Source organism: Glycine soja, chromosome 11 (assembly GCF_004193775.1).
Source record: "Glycine soja cultivar W05 chromosome 11, ASM419377v2, whole genome shotgun sequence".
Classification (NCBI taxonomy): domain Eukaryota; kingdom Viridiplantae; phylum Streptophyta; class Magnoliopsida; order Fabales; family Fabaceae; genus Glycine; species Glycine soja.
In genome coordinates, this window is record NC_041012.1 from 45,458,942 (window position 1) to 45,479,826 (window position 20,885).

Consider the following 20,885-nt stretch of genomic DNA (forward strand, 5'->3'; position numbering starts at 1 on the left):
AGAAACTCGGTTTTGATAATTATTTTAAATGGCACTGAATTTTGGGATTTGCATTTTGTGAGATTAATGGCAAACGGTGATTAGTTGAAGTCTATCATACAACCGTATTTTTTAGGATTTAAGCTATTGTCAAGTAAATACTTTTTTCGTTGGAATTATATATCACAATATTATTTTTTAAACTTTATTCATTTTAAATTAATGAGAAATTTTTTTCTAAAAATAAGATATTCTCTTAACCAAAAATCATGATACTAATTATGGGGACATAAGTATAACCTTGTTTATTTCTCCACACAAAGTCTTTTTTATGCACAATAAAAAAATCAAATTTTTGTCAATATACTTTAAAAATTCAACTATATATCAACTTGAGTAAATGAATCTTGTTACTATGAAAAAAAAACTAAGGGCATTGGTAGCCATGACAACAATGATGATTATGTTAAAAATGATCATAATAGGATCACAATGATGGATGATTATAGTAATAATCTTAACATACATCAAATATTTAAATCATTTGATTTTTTATTTGATAAATATTTTAAAAAAAATTATGATTAATAAAATTTTAATTTTAATTTAAAATAGTTTAATCTTAACCTTTTATTTTAATTTAACAATTAAGATTCACCATTCTCTCATTCTCACATAAAATTATGATTATCATATGATAAGTGATATATACACTCAAGAGTTTTAACGGTATTACCACCCCTCTAGACGTTGGACTGAAATAAAGAAAGACTAAAATAAGTAAGTTTTAGTTTATTTCTACATTGTTTTTATTTTTTCTAAAGTCTAAAACTAATACTTTTACTTTCTACCGTGATATGAGATTAGCTAGCGGTTTATGTGTCTAATTTAATGCCATGCAATCAATTTAGGTGACTCTCAATAATGAATAATTGCGTATCTTAAAATATGGGACTTCCAAATTTCTCTGTATCTTAAAATAAGTACTATTATTTATTTGTTTTAAAATAAATGCTAGAGATTTAAACAAAAAATTTAAATTTTAGAAGAATGAAAACTATTTTTTTTACAAATACTAAAATTAAAAACCAGAACAAAAACTAAAAAATATTTAACCCTAAACAGACTTAATTTATTTAAATCGCAATCAACAAAATGATCAAACACGACGCTTTCCACATCAACTTGCAACTACTCTAATTGTACTAACGCGTTTATACTTGCACCAATAAAGTGGCCAATACTTAGGATAGAAATAAACCATTTGCAATTAAAAAGGAATTTCAATTAGGTGGGTCTTAAAAGAGCATCATTTGGCTTCAAAGACTAGTAGTTCGGCGAGAGATTCTTCTACGTGAAAATTATGATAGTTATGTGAATCTTGTTTGGCATTTATCGTTGAAAATGGTGTAATTGCGGGAAAGGGTGGATAACCATTAGAGTTAGGAAACCATGTTTTCAACTAAGCTTATGATTACCAATTCAGCTCACTTTCTCAAATCCTTGAATTAAAAAAAAAAAAATTGCCCATTAGTCGTGCCCAAATGATTTCCACCAACTAGAAGATTTTTATGAAGTGGCCGAAAAAGTTATCTTTCTTGGCCGGAGATACAAAGTTGTCTCAACTTTTTCTTGCTCATTTTTTTGCATTGAATACTTCTACTAGCAATTACTTTAGCGTGTCAAATTACAAGTTCCCGTGTACTTTTTGTATAATTATATGAATGCACGGCACTCTTTGAATCTGAGAGTACCTTATGCATGTTTAAGAATTAAGACTGATAAGCAAAGTCGAAATACTTGCAACTTGCAAATAGAGAAGAGAAGAGAAGAAGCTACATTAAGTTAGGTTCACCTTTTGAAAAGCGACAAAGGCTAACTAGTAACCACTATGGTTAGCAGCACTTAAATTTCATTCACATCTGGTAAACTTGAACGCACCTACGCAAAAAAGGTCTACATCATAATTCAAATTCAAATAGGGTTTACTAGAAATACATGGCTTTAAAATAGATTAGTATTCTATTAATCAATTTACACGCAAGGTAAATCAATCATGAAGTTACTATTAATTAAATTTATTAGTATAAGATTGTCTAATAGTCTCATATTATACTTTCTTTCTTTCTTGAAATTAAAATTTCCCTAAGATTATCCAAATTTTGGTAGATTACCCTTGATTTTGTAAATTAAAACCCAACTTTTTTTTTTACCCATTATATTATAGTTGCGATCTAAGTTACTTGTCATATGTGTCACCCTTGTTGTGATATAATATACTTATTTCGTTCGTAATTATAAAATTCTTTTAAATAATTCATCTTTCTTAAAAAAATATTTAGTTTGATTAATCATATTAAATCTGTCAATTAATTATATTATTATTTTAAAATTATTTTTTATTTTTATATTCACTTAATTGATTTTCATTAATGTTTAAAAATAAAATAATTAAAAAAGGAGCTCATATAAATAGACAAATAAATTTATGAACAAATCTTATAATTAAAAGCAAAAATAATGATGCATGACATATAAAAACATTAAATGAGACGCGCATACTCAAAATTGCCAAATTAGCAATCCTAAACTACAAAACACGAAAAAACATGGTATTCATGTCTTCCTAATACCAAAAAAGACATTGATACACATGAAAAAATGAAGCATTTGGACTTTTGTATTTGGAGCCATATCGACTTGGGCCAGAGGGCCCATTGAAAATCTGTGTGCATCTGCATCTCCTTCTCCTTTCTTCTTCTTCTAAAAAGTTGCCATTGTCTCTTCCCTCCATTCACGCTACGCCTCGATCCATCTCCAATCCTCCTCCCTCCCCATTCACATTTTCACTATCTCTCACACTCCCAACCTCCGACATTCCAAAACGCACGCAACCGCGACAAACATCGACGCCGCCGCATAGGCTGTCGTTTCCACCGTTTCCCGCCACCCACATTCCGATCAAGTTGCCGTTTTGATGCCTCCCACGCGCGAAACGAATCGTGGGTTTCGGTTCCCATTTCCCAACGCCAAATGCAGCTATCGAAACGAATCGCGTGCCCTGGAATGGTTGTGAAGCTCGGAGGAGTGGATTCGAAGAGATTAAGGTTGTTGTTGGCGTGTATTATTAATCAATTGAATTGAATTGATAATAATATTTATAGAAAAGAGGAATTAATTGGGGATTTGGATTGTTGGATTGGTGATGATATTATTGAAGGGAGAGCGACGATGACTGGAGTGTCATTGGGTGTGCGCACAGGGAGCTATGGGACGCTGCTGCAGCAGCAAAACGGCACCGTTTCGCTGAAGCCGTTGCTTGTGCGTAGACCTTCAAAGACGCTCCTCTACAACCCCAGAGAGAAAGAGAGGGGTTTCTTTTTCGTTTGCCGGCTACTCGGAAGAGGGAAGGTCGCAATGCTCCTCATGCTCGCCCTTGGCCTCTGTGTTTTCGTTTTTGGTTGCTTTACTGTTTACAGAGGTTAGTCACTTAACTTACTCGCTCTTTTCTTATCACGAGAAGTGTCAAGTTCTACAAAATACTAATTCAGTTGGGACTAGATAGTTGCAGACCATGTAACAATTTCTCGTTAATCCTTGTTTACTCAGTAATCAGAAGTGTTTATGATTGATACTCCTCGTTGAGTTGTAGGAATCAATGACATTTGTTTCAAAGGTACTATAATAATATATTACTGCATTCCAAGAAATGACATTTCGCGGAATACTATGACTAGGAATGTTATTATTCCTTCGTAAATTCTGGAATACCTTTGGTTAGATTTTATTATTTTAGTATTTCTATGGATATTTTTTAAAAATTCAAAATATAGAAAATAAGAGTTGATAAGTAAGTTATAATTGAGTTAGATAATAAGTAGCTTTTCCATCTCTCACCATGGGAATAAAAATGAAGTAAAACAACACGTTATTACTTTCTCTGACATGATCAATACTCGAGGAAGTTTGTTTCAAGGTATAATGTTCCATTTTGGGAATCACATTCATAGGAATGTTATTCACGAGAATATTTAAAAATATGTTTGATTAAATTTTATTTTTCCTAGGAAAAGTTTTTAAAATTCAAACAAGTTAGAATAAAAAATGGATATAATAATTGATTAGAAAACAAATTCCCATATTCCTGTGGGAATATAACTTTCCATCCCTCATCCTGAGGATAACAAATGAAGCAAAGTAAGGAATTGCTACTTTCTCGGACATGAACAATACATGGAAATAAATTTTTAAAACTCATGAGAAACATGGTAATTATATTCTCAAGAACAAACCTTTAAACCGTAAAACAAAATTTTCTTGGGATGAATGTTTTAAAGCTCATAAAAAACCTTGAAGCACACACACTTCATAATCTGTTTTATTTTGCTTCCGTGTGCCTCTTAAGATATAATATAATGTACCTTAGAGTTTGGTTTGCTATCATTTCAATGACACCGAGCATCTTACAAATGCGTTCTTAAGATAAATAAGCCATGGTATAATGTGTTTCAGTTTTGTTTTTTCTGGCACTGTTAGTTCTTGTTTGTTCAACTGTTTTGTTTTTCTTTCTAAAGTTGAAGACATATTGGTTTGGTTAAGAGTTAAGACATCATTTGAGATGCCATGTTTTGGTTTAGAACTTTCACTGGTTCTTATGCCTTTGTTTATCTTCATAACCTTTTGATTATCTGCTGCGTAAATTCCTTATGTTTTATGGTGTGTTTTTGGCATTGTGATGAACTAGGTGGAAACATCACTAGTGAAATTGAAGATACGCGATCTTATGCCATTACTAGGTATGAATTTTTAAAACCTCGTGGAGTAATAGAAGATAAGCCACAGGATAGTAATTCTTCTAGGGTGTTCTCATTGACGAGTAGACATAGAAGTACAGCTAGGCCTCCTCCTGCTCCTAATTCACTGTCCTTGTCCAAGTCTAAAAGAAAAATGGGATATTTTCCTACTTGGAGACATCGTTGTGACCATTTTGCATTTCCTCCTCCTCCACCAGCTGATAGAAGACGACCTGGACCACGCCGTAAGTTTTGTTTTTCCATTTGGCCTTGTTTTCAATTCTTAATTCACAAACATCTATCTTGAATCTGGGTAATAACATCTTTTTTATGTGAGCACACAAACTGCATATTTAGTTATTGTCCTTGTAGATTTCTGTTAATTTGGTTCTTGCCCTCTTCCTTTTCAGCATGCCCTGTGTGTTATATTCCAGTGAAGCAAGCTATAGCTAGTATGCCAGGTTCCCCATCAGAATCTCCTATACTTCGCACTTTGACATATGTGCATGATGAAAATTCAATTGAAGGTGAACCACATGGTGGCTCTGATTTTGGTGGATACCCTTCTCTGGAAGAAAGGGATGCTGCTTTTGATATAAAAGAGACCATGAAAGTGCACTGTGGGTTAGTTAATTTTTGTTTTTTGTATTTAATTTTCTCACAACTTGGAGATTAATTTTCCTGGAAGAATTTTTAAAAGTCACCCACATTAGTGTCCCACAAGTGTCGTCTTTTTACTGAATATATTTTTATTCCTTTTCCTGCATTGGCATAAACTCTTGTCAGATTTGTCAAAGGAAGCAGACCTGGTCGCCAGACAGGATTTGATTTTGATGAGGCGGATCTCTTAGAGTTGGATCAGTACCATGATGTCATTGTTGCATCTGCCATATTTGGTATGGCTCATGACTAATGTATTATAAGAATACCTTTTGTTGTTTGTTTTCTGCTTCACATAGCTCCCTTTCATCTATACCAGGAAACTATGATGTGATACAGCAGCCCAGGAACATCAGTTTAGAAGCAAAGAAAAACATTCCTTTCTATATGTTTATTGATGAAGAAACAGAAATGTATATGAAGAATGCCAGTATTTTGAGTAGCAGCAGGAGAGTTGGATTATGGAGAATCATCATTGTCCGTAATATTCCTTATGCTGATTCTCGGCGTAACGGAAAGGTTGATTACTTACTTTTTGCTTCCCACTATTCTATTGAAGTTGAATAAAGATTTTTTGTTACATGCCCCCTATTTCTAATATCAGTGCATCTACAGGTTAATGTGTGGAACTTACTTTATATGGTCTCACGATGCCTCTAAACTTATTGCAGGTTCCAAAGCTTCTTTTACACAGGATCTTCCCCAATGTCCGCTATTCAATATGGATTGATGGGAAGCTTGAGCTTGTTGTGGACCCATATCAAGTTCTTGAAAGGTAAAAGCCAAGTTATCAAAAATTGATTTGGTTTTTATTTCCTTTTGTATTTAGTGAAATAAATTTCTATTCACCATTGTTTATCAACAAGTTTCTATTTACCATCATATAGACTTGAGAATAAACAATGATATTGTTTGATTCTAAGTTATGTTCTGATGAAATTATATGATTTTGTTTGTTCAGTGTGTTATTTATTGACTTTTATCTGGCAAGTTTTGGATATTGTAATAACAACCATATATTTGAAGAATTTTCTTTTATTATTTGCTAAATTATTTTCAGCAAACTTACATGATTGTTAGTTTTATTCATTATTTCCAACTTCAATGATACTTGTGCATATCTTTTACAATTTGATGTGGTGCAGTCAGAAGCCATCAAGCTATTGATATGATCTATAATATAGTAAAGGGAAATTTCAAATAGTTTTCTTTTCTTGGTATTTTCTAAGAGGAATTGTTTTGTCTATTAAATTTTATAATTGCTATCAATTCACATATCCTACTTTCTAAATTGAATCTTCTTATTACATGATACGGGTTAAGATCTCTATTTATATTTAAGTTATGATGATCAAATGACACTTATTCCCTTTACTTGTGGTGCACTACAGGTAACTGCTGCTTATTTAACCAAGAAGACTTTCGTAATGTCACAATAATAACTTGAGCATCGTTAATGACTATCCTTAGGACAATGGCTAAGGAATTAACTCAGATAGTATTAGATGAAAAATGAAAGTATTTAATATCTTGGTCATCCAAAAAGCATTTAATTACTTCCTTTTTGAGTAATTAGAAAGATCTATTCATTAAATAATATTGTTAAATGGAAAATATTATGTACTTTTTAATGAGTTCCCACAAGGAAGTAAGCTGAAAGTAACCAATGCTCAATAATTTTGTCACATAACTGTTCTTGAATAACTTATGCCTTTTACAAATTCCGTCACATACGAAGTTGTGGCATTTGTGAATTGTGATGAGAAGTGGTAAACCGTTGCTCTCTCCTTGCAATACCTTCACTATTGTGGTTGTTTGGCTTATTTCACTTTTTGAATTGATGTTGCATATGATTATTTGACATATGCGCTGCTTGCTTGACAAAACTTGCATATGTTTTTGAATTTTTATTTCATGAGCTAGGGTTTTCCATTGTTTTGAACAATGTTCATTTGTGTGTACATTTTATTCATTTGGCTTTATTTTACAACACAATATATGAAGAGGATATATGTCAACTAATTTCTAATTGTATATTTCTAATCATTCAGGTTCTTGTGGCGCCAAAATGCTACTTTTGCAATTTCAAGACACTATAGACGCTTTGATGTATTTGTTGAGGCCGAGGCTAATAAAGCTGCAGGGAAATATGAAAATGCTTCCATTGATCACCAAATTCAATTTTATAAATACCACGACGGTTTAACTCATTATTCCAGGACTAAGCTTCCTATAACTAGTGGTAGGAACAGTTTTCATATATTCATGCCTGCATATGTAAAATGGATTATGTGTGGAGATCTGTGCCTGTGCTTGCATATAATTGCTGCCTCCATCTTAAAAATCTGAAGTATTGCTTATGGCTGAGTTTCTGCAGATGTTCCTGAAGGTTGTGTTATCATAAGAGAACACATTCCAATTACAAATCTCTTTACTTGCTTATGGTTCAATGAAGTTGATCGCTTCACTTCCAGGGATCAGTTAAGCTTTTCCACAGTAAGAGACAAAATAATGGCAAAAACTGATTGGAGTATTAGCATGTTTTTGGATTGTGAAAGACGTAACTTTGTGATACAGGTTAGTATTTGTGTCTTGCCTTGTGTTGTGTTCAGTTGTTGAAAAGCTACTAGTTTTTAAATTCAGCATGCACTTCCAAATGTTTGTACTGTTAAACAGGCAATAGATATCTAGAGATGTTTGAGGGGTTTTGTATTTGGCCTCTCATCTTTTCAACATGCACTTGCAAATCTTTGTACTTTTATTTCTTGTGAAAACTAACTAAAGTTCATTTAGCATGTGTATTTTATTTCCTTTTCACCTGTTTGGATTTTTATGTTGGTGGTTTGTGATAAATAATATTAGGCTTACCATAGAGACATATTGGAGCAAATGCCTCCTCCAGCTGCTGTAACCTGGCGTCCTGGTCCACCCACTTATACTAATCGGCCTCAGATGAGGAATCATCCTAGGCGTGGGAGAGGAGACAGGAGATCAGGTTCAAAGCATCATCATAGAGTTGTAGGCACTGTTCATATGAACCACATTTTGATTTAGTGTCATCTTCTTGCTAGAGGTTTTTTTGGTTTCTTTAAGTGTAAATGCATGCATTCTTTGTTGCAAATTATACTTCAAAGAGCCCCCAACAATTTTGAAATTGTTGCTGGATGAATTGTAAATATTTTTATAACCGATAAGATCCTTACCACCTTTTTTCCAAAAGGGAAAGAAAACAAAAGGGGGTTCTCAGCAGTGCATTTTGCACACTTGAATTATCAATTTCTCTTCCTACTAGTGTTGCTTTATTTGTAGAACGCTTTTGGCTACTGTTAAATTGTGCTTCTGTTGGCTGCTCGTAATCATGCTTGAAAATATTAACAGAAATAACAATTGACATGGTGTTAATAAAAACAGATAATTAAATGCTTGTTTGGTTTGATTTATTTGTGAGAAATAATTATTTAATTAAATTTTTAAGGTAGTTTTTGAAAGATTATTTTCTAGAGAAATTTTTTTTCCAAACATGCCCTAATGTTTGATATTTTTTCCCAAAAATAAGTGTAGTTTTGTAAAAACTAATCAATGTTATAAAGAATCAAACTGTCCGCAATAGCTCAGCCTTTTCTGTTTTCAGATGCTTTAGGCATTCAGTTTGTTAGAGAACATTAGGTTTTCCTGTTCTGTCCGTTCTTTTGTTTTTCCACTGATAAAAAAGGAGAGAAAAAGTATCTTTACGAAGTTATATTCTAAACCATTTCAGTTAGTGGGGAAGTTATACTCCCACGAACATGTCTTTCAGAACAAACAAATAATTTAATCTATCCATAATTAATGGTGAAGATCTCTTTAGAATGAGAAATTGCAGGAAGGCATTTTCTAAAATATTTTTTTGAGTCTCATAATATTTGTCGTCCTATACTTTTTTATGAATAACTAATAAATAAAAAAGGGATAGTTTACAAAATTAATTTTATCATCATTAATTTATACTAATATTAAAGGGAAGATTTTCATTTATCAGTTTTTAAATAATAATTATTAAGATTTTTTTTACATGACATTTATTATATGATGAAAGAAGTATTTTTTTAGCACATAATCTATTATTAGCTGAAACTTATAAAAAATAAATAAATTTTTTTGGTGGGACTTAGGTACTGTTTGACCCGGTTTACTTTAGATTTTTTACTCTTTAAAAGTAAAAGTTAGGCCGAACACTATTTTCTAAAAATCCTTAAAATTATAAGTAGCTTATTTTTCAATAATAAAAGGTGAAAATAAGAAGTTTATGAAAAAGCTTCTTAGAGTAACTTTTGTATAGCTTGTGCGGGGCTTTTCTCTAAATCCCTCCTTCGAATCCCGTGTAACCTTTTTTTTTAAGTATTTCTTTCTCTTTAATTAATATTTTCCTTATTTGTTATTCAATATAGTTATGAAATATTATTAATGTTGTTTTTGTTATTCTTTTTTTTTCTTTTTCTTTTCGATATATGCTTTTTGTTCTCTCAGATGTTGGAATTCTTAACAGTATTTTTTTTATTGTTGAGAAAGTTTTCATAATAATTAGATGTACTTTCATTTCCAAATTATCATCGAAATAAAACTGCATTGATAAAGGTAATTTTTATTTTTAAAAATATTTATATTTAATATTTTTTAATTGTATTGCATAAAAATGGTTAGCACAAAAAACAGTTTAATGTGAATTAAATTAATTTAACATAATATTTTGATTTTAAATAAAATTTAAACTTGAAAAATTACAATAGAACTTTTAACTTAAAAGGAGCTTTTAAGTTAAAAAAAATTAAAGATTCCAAACAACTTTTCCTTTTTCTTTTAAGCCCTTGTTTTTAGTTTTAACTTAAAAGTAACTTTTAAGTAAAAAAAAAGTTGAACCAAGCATACCCTTAATTTACTTTTAAGTAAAAAAAAAAAAAGTTAAACCAAATATATTCTTAAGTTATTAAATGAGTCTTTATCTTGATTTTATAACTAATAATAAAATGTATTAGAAATAGTGTGTCTGTGTAATTAATTCTATTTAGTCTCCTAATATTCTCAAATATTTTTTTAATTCACCAAAATAAAAAGAAGTATGTAACTAATATTATTCTTTTATTATACATTTATGATTGTTATTTTTTTCCACTCTGATAAAGAGTATTTATTAGTTTTGTTGATGACTAATGTTTGTTAAAAAATGTGTCTAATCTAGGAGTTTAACCATTTTTTTATCCACACGAGACTCAAACTCAAAAAATTACTTAAGAAAATAATATAGTAACACTTATATTAATAACTTATTCTAAAAATATTCAATGATTAAAAAATATAACGTATATTTTTGTGAACAATTTACATGAATAGAAAATAATTATATTTTTTCTAGTCAGCCCAAAATATTATTCTTGAAGTTAAATGCCAATTTCTTGAAAAGAGTTTTAATATTTTCACTTCTATATTTTATTAATTATTTATCTATCCATGTTACTTATTTTATTTCAGATTCTTTTTTTCTTTATCTCCAAATTATAAAGACAATACAAAATACATGTATAGAAGTAGAATTTCTCTAAAAACAAAAACAAAACAAGATATGTACAATTCGGGTGGCGGTTCACAGATTTTTCTTTCTGCCATACTTATCCATAAGATAAAATAACTACAAAATTATCAATTGGATCTAGAAATGAAAGCTCCGTTAGTATTTTGAAAACAATACAAAGTGGACCAACAAAGTGTGAGATGAGATACTCCAAATGGGGCCTACAAGTTTGAAAAGACAAAATACAACGACAAGATTTTCTGAATAATCTTATATAGACCCATTTCCGTGACCCACACCATGTTTTCAATTAATTGCTTAGTGGAACGAGAAAGGAGGCCACCAGAAAAGCATGGCAATTTTCTGCATCAAGTATGGATGCAACTTATGAGCCTTTAATTTGTGGTAGCATATAACAATCAACTTTGGTTCATCAAGGTCTGTCCAAATTCAATCACCAAATTTAATCCTCTCCCTATTTATGTAAGTCCACCCACTTTATATACCAAATTGAAATTTGGTTTGTTCAAATTTATCAGCAAGTTATGGTCAAGGTGAATTTCTGCACCCTTTTGCTACCATGTTTGAAAGGTTGAGTAGACTAAGCCATGATCTATTGCAGCTTCTGATTTGTTAGTGGTTGAAATCCTTAAGGGTGATGATCAAAAGGGTATCATGCTTCAAACTAGAATCAGGACTGGTCATGCCACAGGTTTGGTTCTATTGTTACTAGTGTTATTATTATATTATTATACTACTGGTGAGTAAATTAAAGTAACTAGAGCTTGAAATTTCAACTGCCTTTACTGGGGAAGAAGCCTAATTGAGTGTTGAAAAGTAAGAACTAAAGACTTTTCAAAGTGGTTTTGGAGCAATGGGTGGTTCTTCTTGCTTTTTCATAATATGTGTTCTGCATTCTGCAATAGCTTTGACTTGTGGATCCCTGATGGTGTTTTATTCCAAAGAGTTAAGTGTGTTGGGGCATGGACCAAAGACTGCGAGCAAGCTTCAAGGGTCAACACCCCATGATCAGTTACTGATCCAAACCTCAGATTCCTTCTCTGGCTTGCTGTTGTTCACAATAGGGTTCCTTGTGTTCATGGTTGCTTGTGTTAAGGACTGGGAGTTCCAGAGTTTCTTTGCCAAAGGGTGTGTGCTTCTTCATATCTCTATGGCAGTGTGGAGATTCTACTTTGAGGGGAAGCTTGAGGATCTTGCGCATGACTGGCCTAGGCATGCTGTTGGGGACATTGCATTGGCCACTTCCTGGCTCTTCTTTCTTGTGTACATGTGGAGGGAGAAGTATGATTAGTTAGTTATTGTTGTAAAGTAGTATAAATGTTGGGGTCTCACATCTGAAGAAAATTCTTTGGTTGTGTTGTGATATGCTTGTTTGAATCATTTATGTACATTTTGTAGAGTTTTTAATGTAAGTTTACCCATATTTCAAATAGAGATTATGAGTATGTTTAAAAATTTGTTACAAAATTAAGTTTGATGCAAAAGTAATTTTTTTAACCAATCAAAACTTTTGTTTTTACAATCATTATATTTTTATTTGTTGGATTTCCGTTTAAATATGCGTTACAACATTTTTAACTGTAAACCAAACATACACTAAGTTTAGTGGAATAAACAACTAATTTTTCACGACATTATTTAAATTCTTATTAAAAGAGAGATTCATATTTAGTCTGTGATTGTACCTCAAGCAAAATTGTCACAAGAAAAGATACATGTGATAAAAAAGACATTTATGAATAACTAGTATTACTTATTTTATCCTCTAAAATGAGTTTGGTGTAATTTTATTGTTATTGACAATATCTAAGCTGCCAATTATAATCTTTAGATTCTATACAAATAAACTTCTTGGGAGATTAATCCTTACAGGATCAAAGAGCATGATTAGTTGTCTGCTTGATTCTCGACTATGTTAGTGGAAGAATATTTTGCTCTGGACCTACGAGGTAATGCGAGAAGCACATGCTTGTAGAAAATTATCATGGTTTTACAAAGGAATCCAAATAATGGGGAATAGCAAGTGGCAACCTCTCTTCCACTCATGTCATTCAATACGCGCGGTTCTTGAGAGACAAATTTAAAGATTTCACAACTTGTTTATGCTCAGTTTTCACTTTTTTTTCTTCTTTTTGAAGGAGTATGATAATAAACTAGTCTTAGTCGATGTTGAACTATTTGTTTTAACGGGTAGGAATATGATGCCTATCTTTCTTTCCAAAACCCAAGCTTGCCTGCAAACCTTCCTTTTCTTATATTGCATGATGCTTGTCTCTTGAGTTAAAAGTTTATAATTGGCTTAATTGTTTTTTTTAATCCCTTACAATTGTCAAAATTTGATTTCACTATTTTAATAGTTATGCAATTTTAGTTTACTTCTTAATTTAATATTTAACAGAAATGTTAACGTAATTTCGAATGTCTTATGAATTAGAGATATTCAGATATGAATCGAGAAAAGGGATTTACAGTTTGGGGCCTTTACCACTCGGTCATGCCACCGAATAGATTTAGATGGGAAAATACCTAAAAAATGAAAAAAAAAAATCTGAAGAAAAATAACACTTATTTTTATTAGTAGAAAAAGAAAATGAAATTTACAATAATTCATTCCTCCTGTTTAATTAATTAAACTAAATTCCCTTAACAAACAACACTTATTAAATATTAATTTCGGAATTATTCTTGATAATTTAAGTCTAGAATGGTTGTCTTTTTAATGAGATAAGAAAATAAAATGAATACATAACTAATCAATTGTTGCACAGTCACGTTAGACATCTACGTTGTAACATTCTTTTGTACTGTCACATTAATATTTTTTTTAAATATTAAATGTCAAATTAATGAATAAATTAAAACTGCACAATTAAAAATAGTAAGGAAATTTAATTTAGAAAAACGAAGGGAGATAAAAAAATATAATTAAGCTATTTATAATATGAATACGTAAGAATTTAATGTTAAGATTTATTTTTGTTAGGTGAGTAGCGAGTGTTTTGATAATCATTGTTTCCACTTGTTTTTACGGGAATTATTTCCTTTTTTTTTTGTGAAAGAATTATTTCCAATTAATATGGTCCTTGTGGTGCAATCATTCTCAATATGAATAGGAAAGTCTTTCCATCCTCTTCCATTAAAAAACATTCATGGATAACTTCATGTGGATGGCATTTAAATCTAAAGGGGTGTGCTTAAAACCAACGGTGGAGATTCTCTTGAAGTAAGAATTTGGGGTTTCTCTATAGATACATGAATTGTATTTATGTTTTTATTATAATATATACTTTGCCAACATTTTCATGCCAATTTTGCAAAATAATTTGCCTTTATTATATTGGGCTTGGCTTCATGACTCTTGCCATTCATATTCTCCCATATGCCTTTGTTTTGTAGTCTATCATCACATATAACACTTAATTGAGTTGCATCCTCCGTGTTAATAAAAATAAATAAATAATATTTATTGATAAAAATATATATAACATTTAATTTCAAGTGAAATACCCAAGGCTTTTCTGGCTCACTGCAACATAACTTCTAGGCACCCAAAACTTCATCCAAGGCCCAGCCCTTCTTCTTTGTTTACAACCGTTGGATGACACTAAATTTTTAGTGGTGTTGCTAGGTGCACCCAACATTATTGCTGGTGCACCCAACACTTAAGGTGAAATAACAAAACTATCCTTGATCCGTAAACCATTTAAGTTGATCCATAAAAGGCTTATAGATCAACTTGATCCGTAGAAACCATACGGATCAACTTGATCCGTATCAACCTTACGGATCAACATGATCCATACGATTTATGGACCACCCTCACACACATCCATCACAAATGTGAAAAAAGTATAGGACATTTTTGGTATTTAAAAAAAATGTTGGGTGCACCTAGCAACACCCAATTTTTACCTGGTTGTGGGCTCAAATTATGGTTGGCCCAGCAGAGGGATGCAACACTTGGTGGACTATATCATCCACAGGCCACAGCCCGTGCACTAGGGGCAAAGATGAGAATTTCTTTTATAAATGCATTAAAGAGGCCGAAAAGTTAAAAAATAAATAAAGTGAAACCCTTTCCCAGATAAAGGAAGCTCAAGTGCTCAACCCAACACAAAAGGTTAAGATAAACTAAATTAAATTTTGATAAAATAATCCAACAAAAACTGTCCTTAAGGATTATAAAATATAAATAATTTAAATCTTCATCAGCATTAAAATAGTTAGTTTAATAATGAAATTATAATTTTAGTCTACTCTGAAAAAGTTCAATTTCAATAACTGATCTTTTCAGCACTATAACTTTTCCCTGAAATTTTATTTAGGTCTAAATAATTTATCCATTTCTATAAAATAAAGTGTTTTTAATCTTTTAAAGTTTTTCATTTTTGGTTTTAATCCTCCAAAATTTATTGATTTTTATTTCAGTCACCACTATCAAATACCAACATTTATTAATAATGTAACAGTAAAGATTAAAACATAAAAAAAATCTTTATAAAACTATAATTAACACAAATATTTAAAGGATGAAAAGAAAAAAAATACTTATGACCAAAAGATTATTAAAGCCTTTTATTTATATCTAGTAATATATTTATTGAAAAATTCTGAATTTTCTTCAAATTTAAAATTGTTATGATGTCCTTCAAGATTTTGTTTTAGTGAAACTAAAAATTTATTGACAATTGCGAAAGAAACTTATAATAATAACAATATAAAAATAACTTATAATTCATCATGATAAATTTATTATTTTTAAAATAATTATTTTAAAATAATTTAATTAATGATTTGTGATTAGATAACAAATGATAATTATCTTAAAGTATATAGATATTAAATTCTAAAATTATAATGTTTTTTTTATTATAGGAAATTAGGAAAAAGGAAAGAATGTTAAGCTTACTGAATTATTTTCAATAAAAATATTTGCAATGAATAAATTATTAATGCCTTTATATATATTTTTTATTAATATCTAAAAATTGTATGGTGTCAGTGTATACTTTTGTTGGTCACGTGCATTGCATGGTCTACACCTAACAATATTTGAATCCTTCACGTATTATTTACTAATTTTATCACATTAGAGAAAAAAATTTCAACGGGTCCCACTCAATGTGAAGATTATCACTTTGAGTAAAGAAACAAAAAAATAAAACTCACCTTCTAGAGTTATTAACGGTGTTTTTGGGCGAGTATTTATAAAATTAATTATAAATGAAACTAATTTTATGAATTTAATTTTAATTAAAATTAAAAATTTGAGTAATATAATTTATGTTATGTTTTATTATAAAATAAAGTTAATAATAAAATTCTGTTTAATTTTTTTTATCAGATATAAAATTATCATAATTTTTTTAATTTAAAATTAATTTTTCAAATAAAATTATGTTTAACAAGATATTTTTAATTAAATTTTATTTTTTTTATTAATTAAAAAAATTTATTTTATTATTTGATAAATAATTTTTTAAATAATTTATAATGTTTTTTATATTATTTATATTTTATAAAAAAATTTAATTATCCTTTTTTAAATAAATTATAATTTTATTATTTTTATATTATCTTATATTTTTTATTATTTTAATAATTAATTTCAATAAACACTTTAATTCTGATAAATTAGCTTATAAGTAAGTTTTTTAGTTTTTAGTTAATTTTATCGAATATAATTAAAATTAAACTTGAAAATAGTTGTCTAAAATTGTAATCTTTTAATATGTTTGAATATAAGAGATATAAGATTGGTTTAATTATAAAAGTAGAAAAGAATGACTGTTAGGTTGTGAATTTAAGTAAAAAAAAACTAATTATATATTAACAAGTAACATTTCCTCATAAAAAAATGTTTGAATAAATCAAGCTAAAGGAAAAGATCCCGAATCATCATATTAAGTACAATTCAGAAGAAGACAGAAACTGGAAATTGGCGGAACCTGGAAACTAATGGAAAGCATAAGTTGACTAAGAAAACTATGCAAAAAACACACATGGTTCCATGAATCTTCTTCCTTCATCAAATTCCTGTGTGTTTATGATCTTTGCCCCCACCAAGCCAAGAGTGAGAAATGGAAGCACCATGGGCCACAACAAGTTCAAGCATAGTTTTTGTGATAGTGATACTTGCTCTAACATCATGGGCATGGAGGATGTTGAATTGGCTATGGATAAGGCCAAAGAGGCTAGAGAGGCTCCTAAGGGAACAAGGCCTTCAAGGAAACCCCTACAGGATATTGGTTGGGGACTTAAAGGAGATTGTGAAGTTGCAAATGGAAGCAAGATCCAAACCCATGAATCTCTCCCATGATATTGTGCCACGTGTGTTTGCACATCTGCATCAGAGTGTCCTCAAACATGGTATGCTTTTGTTTCTTAGAGCATCTCCAACCGGAGGTGCTTTGTTTGCAACTATCATCTACTGTTTGCCTCTTTAGTGTTATCTATTTTTTTACTATATAATTCAATCTATCTATGTTTTTTAACTTTGACTTTTTATAATCCATGTAACCTCCACTCTTTTTTTTCCTTGATAGTATCTCTTCTACTGTTCCTTATACAGTTTGTTAAGTTTTTTTTTTTTTTTTTTTATGCAAATGCGAATATATGTTTTAGAGATTTTATAAAATCAAAGATAAGCTGTCAGCTGTGTATATGGTGTGCAGCTATACCCACCCAATTTGATTTATGAGCCACTTTTTTTTTTAATTATTGTAAATTATATATATTTGTTTTGCAGTTCCTGTCAAATTCAAATAGAACACAAAGGAAGTTGCTCATTCTCTTCAATTTGCTGTGTTTTCTTTTTTCTTTATTTTCTTATTTATCTTTAAATTTAAGCCTTGATATAAAGTACTATGCTGATGGTATGTAGGCAAGAATTCTTTTATTTGGTTTGGACCAAAACCAAGGGTGACCCTCACAGATCCTGAGCTGATCAAAGATGTACTTAACAAGATCAGTGATTTCCGAAAGCCTGAAGCAAATCCACTTGCCAAATTACTAGCTACTGGTCTTGTAAACTATGATGGAGAAAAATGGAACAAGCACAGAAGATTAATTAATCCTGCATTCAGTTTAGAAAAATTGAAGGTTAGTTTTCCATTACTGGATGAAGATCTTTTGTCGAATACATTGATGTTAGAAAAACATTCGGAAATTGCATTTTTAATGTGTGTTTCGCACCGGAAGAATTCTTCTCCCCACAAATGCATTTCCTTAAGAAATTTATTTGGTCAGCTAAATTCATTGAGTTAATTAGTTTAGCCTGCAAAATATACCTTTGCAAGTAATATTAGTGTCTTAGAATTTAGATTTGGACTTAAGTCAACCCCAAAGCTATCTCATCTGGTGAGGGTTGCCTCCACTTATATACACTATTTTAACTTCAAATTCTAAGATGGTATCATAATCTATTGTTGTTTGGCCTATTTGGCCGCTCGTTATCAGACCACCCATAAATGTCTAATCTTGCAAACTTTATGCTCAAGATATTCGATCCTCGACTTGAGGGATGTATTGAAGTTTCCGCATTAGCTATTGGAGTTGAATTAGGCTCATTGATTCATCTGGTGTCTAATATATACTATGTAGTAATTTGTTTACAAGTTTACTAGATTGAAAATGTTGAAACTCAAATTCTAAAAATTTGGTTTAAATAAGTAACACGAGGAGAAAGTCTGAATATTTATCTGCATAGTTTGACATGGGAATTTTAAATCCTTTTTATTTGATTTTTACACCACAGATTATGTTACCAATATTCTTCAAAAGTTGCAATGATCTAATTATCAAGTGGGAGGGAATGTTGTCTTCTGATGGATCATGTGAAATGGATGTTTGGCCTTTCCTTCAAAATTTAGCTAGTGATGTTATTGCGAGAACAGCATTTGGAAGTAGTTTTGAAGAAGGAAAAAGAATATTTCAACTTCAAAAAGAGCTAGCGGAACTTACAATGAAAGTTATCATGAAAGTTTACATCCCTGGATGGAGGTAAGACTAATATGTATATTTGAGTGTTCAATAGACTAACCTTGTTAACTGAGTTTTATTTAACTGAACTAAACTTACCACACATTTCATTAAGTAAATAGTGATTACCAAATAGTATTTATCATTATGAATCATATATATTTGTTTTGTACTACAAATTTACCAAATGTTTCTCGATGGGAATACATGATAGCTCTCAATTGCAACTTAAATAGAAAAAAAGCTTCATCCTAAACAAAAATATTAGCAAGCAACATTTCTCATTAAGAATCTACTCATTATATTCAAAGCCTATTCATTTATCATTTGTTATAAAAAATTTAACGGATAATAATCAAACTATGTTTCATGTTGACAAATCAACAGTAGAAGGCTAGTTAATTTTGGAAAGAGTGGTTCTGATTCTGCTTACTTGCAGATTTGTACCTACTGCAACCAATCGGAGAATGAAGGAAATTGATAGATATATAAAAGCTTCACTTATGGACATGATTAAGAAGAGAGAGAAAGCACCAAAGACAGGTGAAGCTACTAGGGATGACTTGTTAGGTATACTTCTGGAGTCAAATCACAAGGAAATACAAGAACACAGAAACAATAAGAATGTTGGAATGAATCTCAATGATGTAATCGAGGAATGCAAGTTATTCTACTTTGCAGGGCAAGAGACCACTTCAGTTTTACTTGTTTGGACAATGGTGTTGTTAAGTAGGTACCCTGATTGGCAATCACGTGCAAGGGAGGAAGTCTTACAAGTCTTTGGCAAACAAGCACCAAATTTTGATGGGCTAAGTCACCTTAAGATTGTAAGTGATCTAGATTGGATAAAGTTTACAATAAGTATTTGTAAGAGAAGAAAATAAGAAGATAAAATGCATCAAACTTTTTCATAAGTTAAAATCAACTCATGCACCTTAGTTTATCCAAACTTGAGAGAGAAGTTAAATGAAAAAAACTTCAATAAATGTTGATTTTAGTTTATGCGAGAAGTTCAACTCATTTTAACTCATTTTTCTGGTCCTATGAATACTTATGAAGTTTATCCAAACATGACTCATTATTATCTTGATATTGAATAGTTTGGCTTTGATACTCACTGTTAGCATAAAGACCTCGAGGAGAAAGATAAGAATCACTTATTTAAAGGTAAGAACTGAAGGGTATTTCTTTTGTAACAGGTCACCATGATTTTGTATGAGGTTCTTAGATTATACCCACCAGGAATTGGCCTTACTAGAAGTGTTCACAGAGATATGAAACTGGGAAACCTAACATTACCTGCTGGAGTGCAAGTTTCCTTACCAATAATTATGGTTCACCATGACCGTGAACTCTGGGGTGATGATGCAAAAGAGTTCAATCCTGAGAGATTTTCAGAAGGGGTTTCAAAAGCGACAAATGGCAGAGTTTCATTTTTTCCATTTGGATGGGGTCCTAGAATATGCATCGGACAAAACTTTTCCTTGTTGGAGGCAAAGATGGCTTTGTCGATGATTTTACAGCATTTCTCATTTGAACTTTCTCCAGCTTATACTCATGCTCCGTTTACAGTGATTACTCTTCAGCCCCAATATGGCGCTCATGTCATTTTACGTAAAGTTGAAATGTAAAATATAACAATAACCCTTATTTTGATTTGCATTTCGCACTGCAAAGTTTATAATGCAATAATAGTAGAAGACTAATTGTTACTTGTGTTGTGAAATGCTATTGATGTACCATGGCAGCAGGATATATTCTACAATTTAAAAAGTCATTAGTGTTACTGTCACACCACAGCTTGCAGTTGTTTATCATGAGTCATGACATAAGATGCCGCCGGCTTAATGCTTTTGTAATTGTTTCTTTGTTCCTTCTGAAACTCTTCCAAGTTCAACCTAGGTCAG

The 20,885-nt window shown here is 30.8% G+C and overlaps 3 protein-coding genes across 3 annotated transcripts; all 3 read left to right on the plus strand.

Annotated features, from left to right (window-relative positions):
* The first annotated feature begins 2,663 nt into the window (after positions 1–2,663).
* Positions 2,664–8,734, plus strand: LOC114374402. Its single transcript, XM_028332046.1, has 9 exons — positions 2,664–3,460; positions 4,724–5,017; positions 5,183–5,396; positions 5,559–5,668; positions 5,752–5,951; positions 6,104–6,207; positions 7,484–7,674; positions 7,810–8,009; positions 8,295–8,734. The coding sequence occupies exons 1-9, from the start codon at positions 3,211–3,213 to the stop codon at positions 8,484–8,486; spliced, it is 1,755 nt and encodes a 584-aa protein (XP_028187847.1). The 5' UTR covers positions 2,664–3,210; the 3' UTR covers positions 8,487–8,734.
* A 2,524-nt stretch (positions 8,735–11,258) lies between these two features.
* Positions 11,259–12,430, plus strand: LOC114377678. Its single transcript, XM_028336310.1, has one exon. The coding sequence runs from the start codon at positions 11,852–11,854 to the stop codon at positions 12,287–12,289; it is 438 nt and encodes a 145-aa protein (XP_028192111.1). The 5' UTR covers positions 11,259–11,851; the 3' UTR covers positions 12,290–12,430.
* Positions 12,431–16,892: 4,462 nt separating this feature from the next.
* Positions 16,893–20,770, plus strand: LOC114376382 (cytochrome P450 72A68-like). The gene is made up of 5 exons (XM_028334478.1): positions 16,893–17,367; positions 17,882–18,099; positions 18,755–18,999; positions 19,418–19,805; positions 20,178–20,770. Exons 1-5 carry the CDS (start codon positions 17,079–17,081, stop codon positions 20,607–20,609), a joined length of 1,572 nt encoding a protein of 523 aa, XP_028190279.1. The 5' UTR covers positions 16,893–17,078; the 3' UTR covers positions 20,610–20,770.
* The last annotated feature ends 115 nt before the right edge of the window (positions 20,771–20,885 follow it).

Excerpts from the sequence above, each read along its gene's own strand:
- LOC114374402 (XM_028332046.1), top strand. The coding sequence starts at position 3,211 with ATGACTGGAGTGTCATTGGGTGTGCGCACAGGGAGCTATGGGACGCTG. Across the intron at positions 5,018-5,182 it reads AAGACGACCTGGACCACGCC|CATGCCCTGTGTGTTATATT; the intron begins GTAAGTTTTGTT and ends CTTCCTTTTCAG. Across the intron at positions 6,208-7,483 it reads CCATATCAAGTTCTTGAAAG|GTTCTTGTGGCGCCAAAATG; the intron begins GTAAAAGCCAAG and ends CTAATCATTCAG.
- LOC114376382 (XM_028334478.1), top strand. The coding sequence starts at position 17,079 with ATGGAAGCACCATGGGCCACAACAAGTTCAAGCATAGTTTTTGTGATA. Across the intron at positions 17,368-17,881 it reads TCAGAGTGTCCTCAAACATG|GCAAGAATTCTTTTATTTGG; the intron begins GTATGCTTTTGT and ends GATGGTATGTAG. Across the intron at positions 18,100-18,754 it reads TCAGTTTAGAAAAATTGAAG|ATTATGTTACCAATATTCTT; the intron begins GTTAGTTTTCCA and ends TTTACACCACAG.
- LOC114377678 (XM_028336310.1), top strand. The coding sequence starts at position 11,852 with ATGGGTGGTTCTTCTTGCTTTTTCATAATATGTGTTCTGCATTCTGCA.